Here is a 14,788-nt window from a genome sequence, read left to right as displayed (position 1 = left end):
GAGGACTGACAATGTGATGAATGGTCTCCATTTATGATTAGCACTGTTACAGCTTTTGACTTGTTTTTGTCTTTATGTGTGGTATTAAGATGAGTTTAGCCCTAAAGTCGTGTCAGTGCATGACTCTGACGTCTGGCAACTCGCATAACTGAGTACTGATCTTCTGCTTAAGGAGTTCTGAACCAAAAATCCTCTTCCCCATTCTTAAACAGTACATGTTTCAGTGTGATTTGATATGTGCCAGTTTGATGAATTATCTGTTATTGCTCTGACTGGGAACTGAAGTAGAACAAAACTTGCTTCGACCACAGGTAAACCCACATTGGTACCTGAATGGGAGAAGGTACTCATTTGACTCCCTGGTGTGTTTTGAGTGAGAGCTTTGCCCAGCAGTGCTCCAGTTCTAAGTAAGTTTGCTTTGGTGCTGTGGCAGTATAGATGTGTTTAGGTTTTAAATGGTGAAAGTTGTTCCTGCTTAGCCCTGATGGTAAAGTGGAAGGGCTTTTATGGCATGAAATGAAAAGAAAAAAAACAAACCCACAGCCAAACACAGAAGGAAAACCAGAAAGGCATTGTAAGCTCTTTGATTCCTCTCTGGTTTATGTACTTCAAAAGCAGGTTTTCAGAACTGCCCAAAAGTAATTTAGGAGTGTGAGCTCATTGACAGTGCTAGTTGTTGGTTTTCATTAACAATACCATGAGGATAGCAACGATTTCATGTAAGTGTATTTATAGCTTGTGGCATCGGAACAGTGGCATGTAAATGCCCGTTTACGTACCGACATAACTGTGTACAGCAATTTGCAAACAGACCTGTCCTGTTTGGTAAATTATCTTCTTACAGAGTAGTTCAACATTTGCCTCCCCCCCAACACGTCCCTCTTAAGCATGCAGTTGTAATGTACACCTTTGCATTTCAAAAATTATAGCTTCTTGTTGGATATGTCTGTGCTATTGTTGATATAGGTTAGCTGTGATTATCATTAAATTACCTATTGCATTATAAAACCTGTATTTATAGTGGAATGCTGATTTTACTGGGTTTCAGGAGCCTGTTTTATTCACTGGAACTATGAGGAAAAACTTAGATCCTTTCAATGAACACACTGATGAAGAGCTGTGGAACGCCTTGGAAGAGGTGACTTAATCTAATAATGTAAATCTGGTATTTAAAATTTGTGTGACAACAACATTACAGTGCTTGTGTGTGTTAGGGTTTGGATGTTTTCATCAGGTTTGATAGAGGCAGAGCTGTTGATAGAAAAAGGTACACTATCATATGTGTATTTGTGTATGTGTGTGTGCATGTGTGTGCAGGCATGTATATTGTTATATAAGTCTTTTATGAAAAAATTATCCTTTGGGATGATGCCTTGGTTTTAGTTTGATTCATATCTTGGTTTTAATGAACATTAATAGATTCTTAACAACGTGCTTTAATGTTTTTAGAATTCTAATAACTGACACACACTGTAATCCAACTTGGCACTCACTCATTTTGTGTCAGAATATAAAAGGCAAACCTTGCCTACTTATTGTTGTGTCATCAGACACACAATGCCTGATTTAAAAGAGAGTTACTCATCCTACAATATGTTGACATGTCAACAGGTGCAACTGAAGGAGGTTGTGGAAGATCTACCCAACAAAATGGAGACACAGCTGGCAGAATCTGGATCTAATTTTAGTGTTGGTCAGAGACAGCTGGTGTGTCTTGCCAGAGCAGTTCTAAAAAAAAATCGTATTCTTATCATTGATGAAGCAACAGCAAATGTGGATCCAAGGTAAAAACAAAATCTGTCTTATGAAAATGAGCTGGTTTCTCTTCTAATACGTTTGTCTCTGCTGTAGAGATGAATGTAAATGCTTTATATTTCATGTACTTTGTATTGCTGTTTTATGTTTTTGATGATACCATCATCTATTCAAAATGGGGCGATTGAGCTTTGGCTATGGAGCAGATGATATAAACTAAGCACTCCAAAAATCCCTAATTTCAGTGCATTCCATAGAGTAGGGAAATTAATATGCAAAGTTTATTTGTCCTGCAGCCATAGATTAGAAGACAAGAACGTTCTTGAAAATGCATCGCTGCATTTTCATCAGAATAGCCAGGAAACAAGTTGAGTTCTGTTGACTTATGGAAGAAATGTTTGTTGGAAATAAATAAATACAAAAGATTTAATTCATCTCACTCCCAAAACCCCCTAAAACTATAAAGGTGAAAAATGACTGTAAGCAAAACCAGATACTTCTGGTTGTGAGATGCTGTCCTTTCAGATGGCTCAGATGCTGGTGTTGTAAGGTGGAGATAAAGTAGGGGCAGGGGCAGAAGGTAAGCTGTCCTAAACACCACAGGAATTGCAGAGCAGATTTGGAGGTGTTTAAGTCTACAGGATGGACTCACTAATTCATTATTCTGTCTTGTATAACTCAGGCCAGCAGAACTTTCCTGAATTCATTTCTGTTTGAACTAGAGTGTACTTCTGGAAGAACATCCAACCTCAATAGCAAAAAAATTCAATGACAACCCCTGTTAAATTGTTCCAATAGCTAAGTACCCCCACTGCTAATTTTTGAAACATTTGAAGCACTGGTGGAAATATTTGGGAAACAATACTGCAAACGTACTGCATCAATTAGTCTGAGCTGAATATATAGTTCCAACAAACTATGGCTGGAGGGAGAACTCAAAGTCCAAAGAGGACAATAACACAGCAAGTCCCTCAAACAGATGTATTAAGGATTTTGTATGTCATCTGGGCGTGACTCATTTTTCTAACATCTTCTTAGGGGAGAAGTGGTGCCACTACTGGTGTAGCTTTACAGTTCAGCTGACAGTGTATTTCTAAAACCTGTAGAGAAGTGCATTCCCTTCCCAGAGGTTCTCTTTTTTTCTTTTTTTTTTTTTTCTTTTTTTACTCTTAGTTTATTTTTGGCTGAGCTCTGATAGATTAACTGTGATTAATCATAGGTGTAGAAATTTAATACCATCTTACTCATCCTCCCTATTTTGGCATCTCACATGTGTGTTCTCAGCTTGCACTATCCATTTAATTGATCTTGATTAATGTGTGCTGCAATATATATTATAATAAGGTAAATGTTTGTTTGTATCAACTCTAGGCATAACAATACAAATAATAACTTGGAACTTCTTCTTTGAATTCAGTTTGCATTACAGTCATTATTACCTTTTCCTTAATGTGTTGGTATAACTAGAGCCAAGTATTTTTTAGCTCTGCAATCTGATAGGATGATCATCAGGAAATGCTGATGTGGGTTGCTTAACTGAGCAGTTAGGGAGGCATTTTTGGTGTGTAAGGAAAACCTCCTGCTCCTCTGATGCACAACCCCCATACCTGGCACCCTTGTCTCTCACCTGGTGGCAAGCACACATCATATCGAGCACCTGAGATGGGAGACCATGGCGAGCTGCCTCTGCCTCTGGAGATACTTCTCTTTTTTTTGTTTGTTTTTCTGGCTCTTGATCTCTCTCTCTCGGCAGCCTCAACTGCTGCTGCCACCATGTCCCTTCTGCAGTTCAGCCTGGAAGCAGGTGTGAGAAGGCAGGAGTTAGGGGTGGCAGGAAGAGAAGGAAGGGTGAGGTGACGTGAGGCAGTGTGGTGGGCACTGTACCTTCCCCAGGGGACTGAGGGGACTCCCCACCACATTTCAGCTCAGCTAGGCCATTCTTATCTGCTGCTGGACTGAAGGGAAGGAATTTGAAGTTCATCTTCTCCCCCCTCATATGTTCTGGCTTGCCTGCGTACCCACATTTTCTCCCTTGCTCCTCACAGATGCCACCTGCTCTGCATGTGGCAGAGGTGTGAGTGCTTTTTGGGGGGAAGGAGGAGCTTGCCATAAAGAAGGTTGCCCTAAGTCAGACTACCTGCCTGATTTATGTGATGACTGACAGACATTTAATTTGATTTTATCTTCTTGGTCCATTCTCACCCTGAAGAATAGTCTGGTTTTAAAGCAGTTAAACTGTTCTGGAAAATTGTGCGAAATCTGGAGCAGAAGAGCTGAAAATCTTCATGTAGTTGCTTTGATGATACACAGAAACAAATCCATTAGTAACAGAGACTTTTTAAAAATATTGGATTTGTTTTAATTGTGTTAACTCATATTTTTGCTTATAGAGAACAAAAGATTTGGTGAGCAAACCACTGACATATTTTACATTGGTTGTTTATTAATGGAGTCTGGTAAAACCAGCCATTGCACATAGTTCAGTTCATTAGCCATCTTAAACTTGTCAGATTTAACCTTTTATTACATCTAACTACTAACTGTAACTCTTTTGGAGAAATTTTGTAAGCCTCTCAGGAATTGTGTGGTGTGAGATACGCTTTCAGGACAATCCCAGTGGGACATTAGACAGAAGATAATGACTTACCCAGTTTTCCTTTCAGCAGCTTGCTTGCTTCTCATTCAGATCATATTTATTCTTCCTCTTCAGATAGTTTTCTTTTTACACAGTCAACTAGTTCAGGTTACACCAGATCTTGGGTTGCTGGGAAACTTGGTGTGAGATCCTCAACCTGTGGTGCCTGTGGCAGAGCTACACCACCATTTTGTGCTTTCCTATTGTATGGTTCCTTGCAGTAGGGGTATGGTGGTTCCCATTTTTATGTAATCAGATTAGGACTGAGTTTTTGTCATCCAGCAGCCCAGATTTTGGTATTCAGGTTGCGTCTTTGGTTTTTAATGTGCCTGAAAGATGCTGGGTTGATCTACTGAGGCAGGTGATGAAATCACTGGGCACTGTCCTAGACACTTGCTCACTGTGGATAGACATCACTAAGAGTCCATTTATGCCCTGAAAAATGGACAGAAATTATGCTTCCTTTGGTACTTTTCTAACTCTAACTGGTATGTGATACAGTCTCTACACTCTGTCAGCACATAATTCTGCATACAGATGCTTTTCTCGGTCTTTTTAGATTGTCTTGCTTTCCCTAGCTTCTTCCTGAGGTTCTCTTGGAGGTTACTGATGGTGCTTCTGCCTGCTGTCCAAAAGCTACACTCCAAGATCTACCATGAACCTTGGAGAGGTCTAGCCAAGTGTCAGTCAGCAGACACGTTTGCATGAGATCTTGTACTGTGATATTTGAAGATGGAGCTGTTAAGTCTGTTCCTGATTACTCTGAAGTCTCATTTTAGAACATTTGTCACGCCCACAATATGGACAGCAGTTCCTTGTTAGTGATAAGCTTGTGTTCTAGAAATACCTGTTTAAGATAATAGTTTGATAGTATCTCTCTAAGAATGAGTGGCTTTTTTCTTGTAAATGTAGGAAGAGGTAGTGCTATAAAGAGGACATGTAATAAAAGAAGATAATATAAATAAATGCAGAGGACAGGGGTATTCAAGGCTGAGGCATTTTTGGAAAACAGTAGGAATAACTTGAGTTACAAATAATTTTAAGCCCTTTGTTAAGGTTTTCCCAAGTTCCCGAGCCAGCTACGATTCTCATGTTCTGTAGTAGCTTTGCAGAAAACTTGACCTTGAGCTTGACAAGAAGGAAAGAAAAAGGCTTTCTTCACACAGTTCTAGGGAATATTGAATATTGAATATTTTCTGGTTTGCTATTTCAGCCATTGCAGAGATCACATCCTGCTGTCTGTTTAAGACTCTTCCATAGTGAGCGTTTTCATGGATGTCCCTGCTTTTTTTTTCCTTTTGGAGGTAAGAGTAGTCAGGTTATTGAGGTGTTGGTGAGAAGAGAGCAAACAAATATACATGCATTAACACTGGGGTGAAAGGCCTGGCATAGCTGTGATGTGGAACATGATGAACAACTTCCTCTTCTTAAGGAGATAACAAAGAACTAAAGAGCCTGCCCCTCTCCTGACTTCTCTTCCTGTCTCTTGCCCTGATTGCCTACTGGCCTTTGTTCAAAAGGAGTTGAGGAACACCTGCTTCCCACTTTGTTTTTGAGCTTCTCTTAGGAAGTAGGAGCAGAAGGATCAAGTCTCTCAGACTGTGGTCCAGAACTCAGTTCTCTTAAGCTCATGAGAGAAATGTTTCTGTCACCAGATGAAGGTAACAGTTAGAATGCATGGAATTCTTACTTAACTGTTTATGTCTTCCTTCTCTCTGATGATTCTTCCTGTCATCAGCAAGGATCTGTCTTCTTTGTCATGCTGATTGCTTCAGCTTAGCTTGTAGCAGAAGCTATGTTCGTCCTTCAGAGCATGAACTCATACTTTCTTCTGTAGAAACATAATAGTTACCTCATTCCTTTAAGTCATCCTGTTCTTCCAAAGTTGTCTGTCCACTTTTTATTGCTGGTGCCTCCTGGCATGATGGCCTCGGAACAATTCTCTTTGCATAATTCATGAAGTGATACCAGATACTCATCATGTGCAAACAGATTCAGTGTGGAGTACTACTTCTGTCTAAAAAAATACTACTTAATCAGAGGAAGATATGTTTCATGTATTTTTATGTTTTTTATTTTATTTTCCCATTACTTCTAAAAATTTGAAGAATTTAAATTTTGCAAGCAACTGATTGCATCCAACATATCTGCCTAAATATTCTAGTTTATTCAGAAATCTCCTTTGTCTTTTTTAAACCTAATCTGCACATTTTATTATTCTCCAGTCATCATATATACAAAATAACAAATTCATGTTTTAATATAAGTCCTGGAAATGAGGCCCCTGCCTTCAAGTGCCTGACTTCTTGGCTGGAGCTTCCTTGGTTCAAGGAACGCCAGTATAACGCCAGTATATTTTGAATTCTTTACATCATCCTTCTGTCTTGGTTGAGAATTTTGGTTTGTGTTCCTTTTTCTCCATTGTCTTTTGGGCCTTTTTTGAATGCTGGTGAGCAATATGTGAGTATTCACAAGGCCTGGCTGGTGGGACCCAAGGCTGCCTGTGCAGTGTGGGCTGTCAGGTGCCTCTAGAGGGCATTCATCACCGGATGGCTGCCTAATCCAGGTCCTTGGATTCTCCTTCCAGCCGTGCCTCTTCCCTTTCAATGACTTAAGAGATCTCAACATGTAAGCCTGACTGGTGTCCTCTAAGTTAGGTGGTGTCAGTGCTTCTCTTGTACAGTTAGTTACTTCAATAAGCTCCAGTTCCATGAGTTGCCTTACTGCTTGTTTACATGGCTAAAGAACTAGTTCTAACTACCTATCAGTATAATTTTATTTCCTTTTCACAGTTCTCAGCTTTATTTGTGACAGTTTTCACTTCAGCCCTGTACTTCAGTGCTGTGCTCTGGCTTAGTTAGTTTTCATTCTTTACAAGTCTTATGTTTCCTTCTGCTGTCCTTTACTTAGGTGGCGGTTAATTCAGACCATAGGCTCACCCTTAACTTGAAATCTTCTATCTCTTTCTTTGGGTTGTACATTCCAGTTAATGCTTTTGATTTACAGGGTATGTCAAGTTTTGGGTTTTTTCAGTATTCAAGTTCCTGAGCTATTGCAGTTCTCTTTTAGTTTACCAACAATCTCGTCTTATTAATCTTCTTTTGCATTTGAAATCAAGAACCTTAGTTCTAGGCTGCCTTGTGTTTGTTCTTCAGATGATTTGCAATGAGAGATATGTGCTTTGACCAACTTTCTTCACTGCTTGCATGAACTAATTCTTGAAAGAGAACAGCAATGATTTTTTTGGTGTAGAAATCAGTAGAACTATCTGAATCTAGAATTTTCCCTTTTCTTTAATTGAAGTCTGAGAAATTAGTCTCCTGAAATGAAACCTTTTGCTCTACTCACAAGAAACCTTTTCCTCATGAGGTGTGAAAGGGTAAATTTTGGAGTATGTTTCATGATACGCCTCCAAGTCATCTGGTATAACAAGAGGAAGAAGCACTCTGATAACTTTAGAAGTGTATTTCCTTCTATCCAGTCATGTTTGATGAAGTCATAAAACCTGCCTGCCATTTGGTTATCCATGCAAACATCTTATTTTTGTCTGCATTGCTCTTGCTGTGTTTCAGAACAGATGAGTTCATTCAAAAGACGATCCGTGAGACCTTTGCTCACTGCACAGTGCTGACCATTGCACACCGCTTGAACACCATTATTGACAGTGATAGGATCATGGTAAGACAGTTAACTGCTTCACTGTTGTTTTTTTTCTTTCCTGAAGAATGGTGTTATTGACTCTTCTTCATTTTGATCCAAAAGTGGGTAGGTGTGTAAGTCATATGTTAGGCTTATCCAAGTGAACCTTATTATCCTAGCTACTGTAACTCACAGCTCATAAAATTGTAATGACCTGGAAAGAATTCGTGCTTTCTCTGGCCTTGTGCTTTCCATCCCACAAGGCACGAACCCACTGCAGGTGAGGCGCAGCAGGAGACCTGAGCAAATTAGCTCTGCCCATACTGGGAGCCTGTGAAGTCGCACCCATGAGGTTCTGGACAGTCAGCTGGGTTCAGCCAGGTGTAGTAATGCAGTCTCAGTGGGCCGAGGGAGGCAGTGACAGTCCTTGGTGTGGGGTGTGTAAGGAGGAGGTAGTGGAGGTTCGGGGGCAGCAGACACGGAGGTAAGGCGACAGCAGCTGCCCTGGGGCAAAGGTAGTGATGGGAGAAGCAGGACTAGACTGGTGAGGTGATGAACATGGTCAGCTTTCCAAAGCAAGGTTCAAACAGAGAAGATGGAGCACTACCAATGCATCAGCCTCTGCCATCTTTGCTCCCAGTAGAGGAATGTTACACCATATCTGCCACCTTCTCTGCCCCAGAGTGCGTTGTGCATGCATAGAAATTAGGAAATACTTGCTGATTATTTTCATAAAGGCAGTGGTGTTCCCTGGACTCTCAGGAAATCCACCTGGTTTGTGTCCTTGACATAATGTGCAGCCTGCAGTTTTACAATTTCATGCAATAAGAACACAAGCCCTTTGCAAACATCTTCTTCACAGCTGGTTAATGAAATAACTGGCATAGAGGGCAAACTGTGTTCATAGGTGGAACTCAAATTTTAACTGGACTTCTAGCAGAAATCAACCTTCACCTCTTGGTGGTAACCTTAAAAAATACCTCTCAATTTCTGTCTTGTGAAAATGAAGCATAATTAACATAAGTGTTGCCTTTTTTTTTTTTTCCCAACTGGATGCTCAAAACATTTTAAAATTTTTGATTGAGTTACAGTGGTTGCCTGAAGTACACAAAATTAGACAATTCCATCTGCTGAGGTGAGTGGTGTTCTGAGGAATAGGATAGATTGTGAGCTCAGTGATTATAGTTTACTTACAAGAGAGAAACCAGCAGAACTGCCATAAGTAGTCACGTAATTGCAAGCATTTAACGTATAATAAATAAATATTTTCTTCTCTGGTGAATACCTCCCCACAGGTCTAATGGATATGTTGGTGTTTTCTACAACTGAAATGAACAAAAGATTTGTGAGGAAACAACTGTGACCTAATTAATAGCTGTGTGTGTTTGTTAGCTGTCCAAAGGGATTTCTGTGGGTTTTGGTTCATTAACTACCATTAACATGTTAGGCACAGAATGCTCTCTCCACAAAGATGTTTTCCTAGCTTACCTTTAATGTCATGAAGCTGCAGTGAAAATGAAATGTTTTATTTACTTTTTATGCCAAAAATTATTGGAGCAAAGCATAAAAACCACCCTTTCCCCCAAACTTCTCAGGATAATTGCCAACTACATAGCTGCTCTATTGCATTTTAAGTGTCCATACATTATTCTTACCCTTATGTTGTTTCAGTTTAGTCACTATTAAGATTTCTAGTTTCCTAATTGTCTCATAGTCTTTAATGCTTTTGGCCTCTTTAGAGTATTAAGAAAGATTTGCAAGATGTGTCTTTGAGTCTGCAGTCAGTAGTAACCTCTAAGTATTTTTCATCTTTTTGCATTGCTCCATTTTGATCTTACAGATTTCTGTAAACTGGGGGAAAAAAAGGAGGAAACTGACATGTAGCTTCATAACAATCTTGTTTTCTGGACATCCTTACTCAGTTATTGATTCTGTTTAAGAGCAAATCAGAATCATCTTCTCATATTTAGAATGATCAGAGTTTTGGCAGGTGTGCTTCTGTAGCACTTAATTACTTGGTTTCCCCAGCCTGTAACTCCTAGTAGGAATAAAGCAGAATTTTGGAAGAAAAACATGTTAAAAATGCCAAGAATAACAATATTCCTCTAGAAGACTGACTATTCATTAATAATGGTTATTATTAAAATCAGCATTTATGGAAAATTAATTATTTACTCCAATATTACAAAAATTGAGAAGACTTAGCTAAAGAAAGCTTTTAGTGTGTTCTTTAATTTGCTTAGCCAGTGGTACATTTTGGTAATTCACAAATTTAACTTGATGCAGATTATTTTTCAAGGGGTAGAAATGCACAAAGAATGTACCTGGTATTCTTAAAAATCCTGGTTTTGTGTCTCTTTTGATTGAGACCTCTAGATGCAATAATTCCTTATTTATAAGCCATCCCAAATCTCTGTTGTTTGCTATCATGGTAAGCTTTTTAGAAAGTGAAGGAAGAAGAACAAAGATAGAACCTGGCAGTTAAAATATTAACAATTATCTTTTGACAAATAATGAGTAATTTATTTTTCAAGCAAATTTTGGGCACACTTGTTCAGCTCTCTAAAATCTCACAAATGTTCAAGCCCACTCCTGAGCAAGTGGACATCACGTAGGGCTTTCCTCCCTTCCCATTGAGTCAGATTGAAAGGAACCTCTTGCTCTAGGCAGGGGCAGCACTAATTTCACATCAGGTTGCTCAGGACTTTTTCCATTTGAGTCTTGAAAACTTTGAGAAGTGGAGATTCCACAGTCTCTGGGGTACCTGCTCCAATGCTTAATTATCTTAATTGTTAAATCTTTTTTCTTCTTATATTCCAGTGAAAGCCTTTCTTCCTTTTATGGCAATTGTTTCTTGTTTTCCCACTGTGTATCTCACTAAAGAGCCTTCTGTCTTCTCAGTAACTTCTTTGTAGATATGGGAAGGTTGCTGTTAAGTCCCCTGGAGCCATCAGTTCTCCAGGGTGAACACGCCCTGCTTCATCAGCCTCTCCTCTTAGGTGTTCCAGTTCACTGGCCACCCTGCTAACCCTATTACAAGCTTGCTCAAATTTATCTTGCTTTTTCTTGTACTGGGGGGTCAAAACTGGTCATCATGTCTTAAGTCTGTTGGCTGCAGTCTCCAGCTTGGCATTGTCTGTGAGTTTTTTATTTAATTCTGTTTGATTACTGGTTAAAGCAGAACTTTCCAAAAAGAAACTGTTCGCCTTTAGGGTTAATCCAGACATTAAAAAAAAAAAAAATTAGAACAGAAAATAATTTTGAGAAAGTCATGAGAAAATGTCAAGTTGGATGAGTATGGAAATAGGAACTGAACGTGAACTGTTGCATGTCTGCTCACACCTGTCGTAATAACCGGTTCTATTTTAGAAGAGAAGAAAAGCCTACTCAGGGAGGGAAAAAAGGAAGAACAGAATATATTTTATACAACTGTAGACAAATCTGGCCTCAGGAGTTGTTTTAAATCTCGTTTGTTCCATTCCCAAAACCATACCTCTGCTTTCATAATCCAGGTCACGCCTTAAGAGTATTTCCATTATATCTGTCTTGGTGATAAACACATTTTATCAGAACTTCAAACGCTTGAAATCATTGAGGGAAGAGCTGTATTGTGTAACGTGATACTCTCTAACCCAATCGCCTCAATGAGTAATACTACATTGCACTTGCATAGGACCTTTCATCTGGAAATTGTAACGCTCTTTATAAACATTAATTAATTAAACTTCAAACACCTGGGTGAGATAGGGAAGTATCCATACAATCTTTGGAAACAAAGTTGGAAAGACTTGTTAAGTCAGCCCATCAAATAATACTACCATAAAATTATAATCCAGCGGTTTTCAAGCTCCTTTTTTTTTTCCTTCCCTCTGTGCTGCTCCAGCATCTCATAGGGCACTTTCTCATTCCTTTTCCTTCATTACTTTGAGAAGCCAAGTTGTAACTCTTCCCATCAGGTACTAGCAGTACCCGTTTTAGCTCTCTGGCACAGGTAGGCACTCTGCTGCCTGGCAGAAGGGGAGGGTAGGATGAAAGCTGCAGTTACCCCTTCTGTAATGGCAAATGCTGGCAGAAGCTCAGCTCAGGCTTGCCTCACTGGCCTCTCATTCCTTGTAGCTTCCCCACCACCTCAATAGTTCATTCTCCTGTCCTCACCATAGAGGGCAAAGGCCCTTATGTAAACATCTGAAGTTTGTGGCAGCCAGTGGGCACCACTCCCAAGACTTCCAGGGGGATCTTATAAAATCCCTGTCCCCCATTCCTCCCCCTCGTTTCTGCTTCCTTCTCCAGGTGGAGAAATGCTTTTTAGAAACTCTCTTTTTACAGAGGGGAAACCAGAAGCATACAGAAATTGAGGCTCACCCAGGGACGTAGTGGTTCAGTAGCAAATAAAGTATATGCATCTGGCAAGAACCTGATGGAGTTGTTTGCTGTATATACTATGCTGTGGCCTCTCCAGAGGAAAGCCACAGAGTCAAACTTGTGCATTTTTCAATGACAAGGATGTTTCTCCAGAGAGTTTTCATATCAGTGCAATACTTCTTTGAAATGGAAACTCTTTATGCAAGCAGAACTTGATCTAGTAATTAAAAACTGTCATTCAAATAGGAAGTTTTTGATGAGAGAATCATGGGAAGAGATTTGATTTATTTATGGGAAAACCTGTTGTGGTTACATTCTGAAATGACTAATATGCAGGATAACAACACAATGCACTTCACAGCCAGACCTGAGTTGTTTTTTTTTTGGTCAATAGAAAATGACTTCCCACGTCTTTCCGGTACGCCTCCCTCATTCGGTTATTCTCATTTTTCTGATCTTGTGTTTGCCATGGTGGAACATCTGGGCCTCATAAATCAGGAACTGTGTTTCCTCTGCTGTAGATATCTAACTTCAGCAGAGCAATCAGTCCACCAAGAGTAAGTATAAACATCTTGGAATCAAAGAGAGAGTGAGATCCGGGCGGTGTGGTGTGTGGTGGAAAGGCCGTCACCTACAGCTATGTAGAAAATGCTGAGCAGCAGACAAGGTCTGAGCCCTTGTCTCTCTCTGGAGTTCTGATACCTGACCCAGCATTGCACATTAATATCCTTCATCCATCCAGGTGGAGATGAGACAGTGGAGATAGACATCTCAGTGAATATGGTGGTGATGGCCATGCCGCCCTCCCTTACCATGGGGATGACATCATTCTTCCAGAAAGTACAGAAATCTCTGCTCAGTCTAAAGAGGTCTGGATGCAATGCTCCCCATTCCCAGAAAAATGTCGTGTCCTCTTGTGTACCCAGGGCAGCCAGGTACACAAGAAGAATTTCATTGCCAGAAGAGCAAGAGTCATCAGAGCATAGCAAAAGGGAGTCTGAATCTGCAGCCCAGTGAGAGGCAGAGCTCTTGTAGCAGTGGGGAAGCCCCATCTGTCCTACTGATACCTTCATGTCAGCTTCCACTGCAGTGGCCCAGCTTCAGATGGAGATGTGGAGAACACAGGAAAGTAGTGGTGATACACTTAAATTAGTAATACTGAGTTAGTCAGAAAAGCTGTGGTCTGTTGACTCTTCTCAAGGTAGCTTTCTTTTCCACTTACTTAAATATCTCTGCTGGAAAATGAACGTGTTTTACAGCAAATCTCAACATTCTGTTTAGGGGGTATTATGTTAAGTCACCAGGCACAGAGCATGCAATCCTGCTTGTAGAACAGTTCTTTTTGAAAGCTGTGTCCCACCATTGGTGTTGACTTTCTGGTCCTCAGTGTGTCTTTGTCAGAGTGTTTCCTTGCTGGAGAGCTGCCCACTGTCAGACACTGGCCCTCGAGTGCTCAGGATGTCTAAGAGAGGCCAATTGATGAGACCATAAATATTCCTGGAGCCTGGGATGATAGAATGTGAAAATTTATGAAAATAAGAATTTTATGACTTCCTTCAAAATTCTAAAGCAGGACAACTGGATGGGTATAAAATGGGTATTTTTTTTTTTTCTAATTCTGAAAAAATGCAAGGTGTAAGCAGAATTGACCTTCTGTGAGCCCAGCATCTGGAGTGTGGTGAAATATTATTGGGTATTAAGCTTGTGCTATTGAAGTCTGTTCTGTTAAAGAATGTAAAAGGAGCTTAATGGATTATAGTAGATGGCTAGAATGAATGCCAAATTTTTGCAAGTAAGCGTCTAATTTTTCATAAAAGCCTTAAAGTACCTTGTGGGTCTGAATCCAGTAATCTGCAGTAAAATTGCTACATTCACACTGGTGCACCTGCTGTCATTATTCAGAAGGAACAAACACTAATAAAGCTCTTTTTTTGACTCAGCCTCTGTCTTGAAAATATGGACTAAGGAATATTAGAACTAAATTCATTCTTGTTTTTATTCAACCCAAGAAAGATTCCCACTGAGTTCTGAGTCTCTTGAGTAAGGAAATGTGAAGACAAGAATATGAAGGGTACTCATAGAAGGGGACCTGCATGGAGAGCAGAAGGCCTGGAAACCATTAGGTTTCTCCTTTCTTCGGTTAACTCAAGACTTCCAGAGTTTCTGTAAGAGCTAAGAATTTAGCAAATAATTTTTCAGAAATGGTCCATTTTGATTCTGAACAAAGGCAAATTTCCAGTGTTCCCAGATCTTCTGAAACTGGGTTGATGTTTACCAAACCAGAAGAGAAAACAAAATCCTTCCATTTTCTTTCTTGGAATTTATTGAATTCCACAAATATCAGCAGTGAAAACATTGCTTTCAAAGCTGAATAATATATGCATCTTTACCATTAAG

The 14,788-nt window shown here is 39.8% G+C and overlaps 1 protein-coding gene across 3 annotated transcripts in view; it reads left to right on the top strand.

Moving 5' to 3' along the window:
- ABCC4 (ATP binding cassette subfamily C member 4) overlaps window positions 1-14,788 on the top strand; it is a 141,765-nt gene that overhangs the window by 110,114 nt on the left and 16,863 nt on the right. Inside the window, exons 27-29 of one of the 3 annotated variants that reach the window (XM_050971980.1) lie at window positions 1,049-1,138; window positions 1,612-1,784; window positions 7,963-8,068. In XM_050971980.1, the coding sequence (XP_050827937.1) occupies window positions 1,049-1,138; window positions 1,612-1,784; window positions 7,963-8,068 (369 nt within the window). Of the gene's footprint in view, window positions 1-311; window positions 1,018-1,048; window positions 1,139-1,611; window positions 1,785-7,962; window positions 8,069-14,788 lie in introns of those variants that run through there. The other 2 variants (XM_050971984.1, XM_050971986.1) reach the window with 2 other exon arrangements.

The sequence above is a fragment of the Serinus canaria genome, chromosome 1, assembly GCF_022539315.1.
Source record: "Serinus canaria isolate serCan28SL12 chromosome 1, serCan2020, whole genome shotgun sequence".
Lineage (NCBI taxonomy): Eukaryota > Metazoa > Chordata > Aves > Passeriformes > Fringillidae > Serinus > Serinus canaria.
The sequence above is the reverse complement of the archived record's forward strand: the minus strand, read 5'-3'. Positions and strand labels throughout refer to the sequence as shown.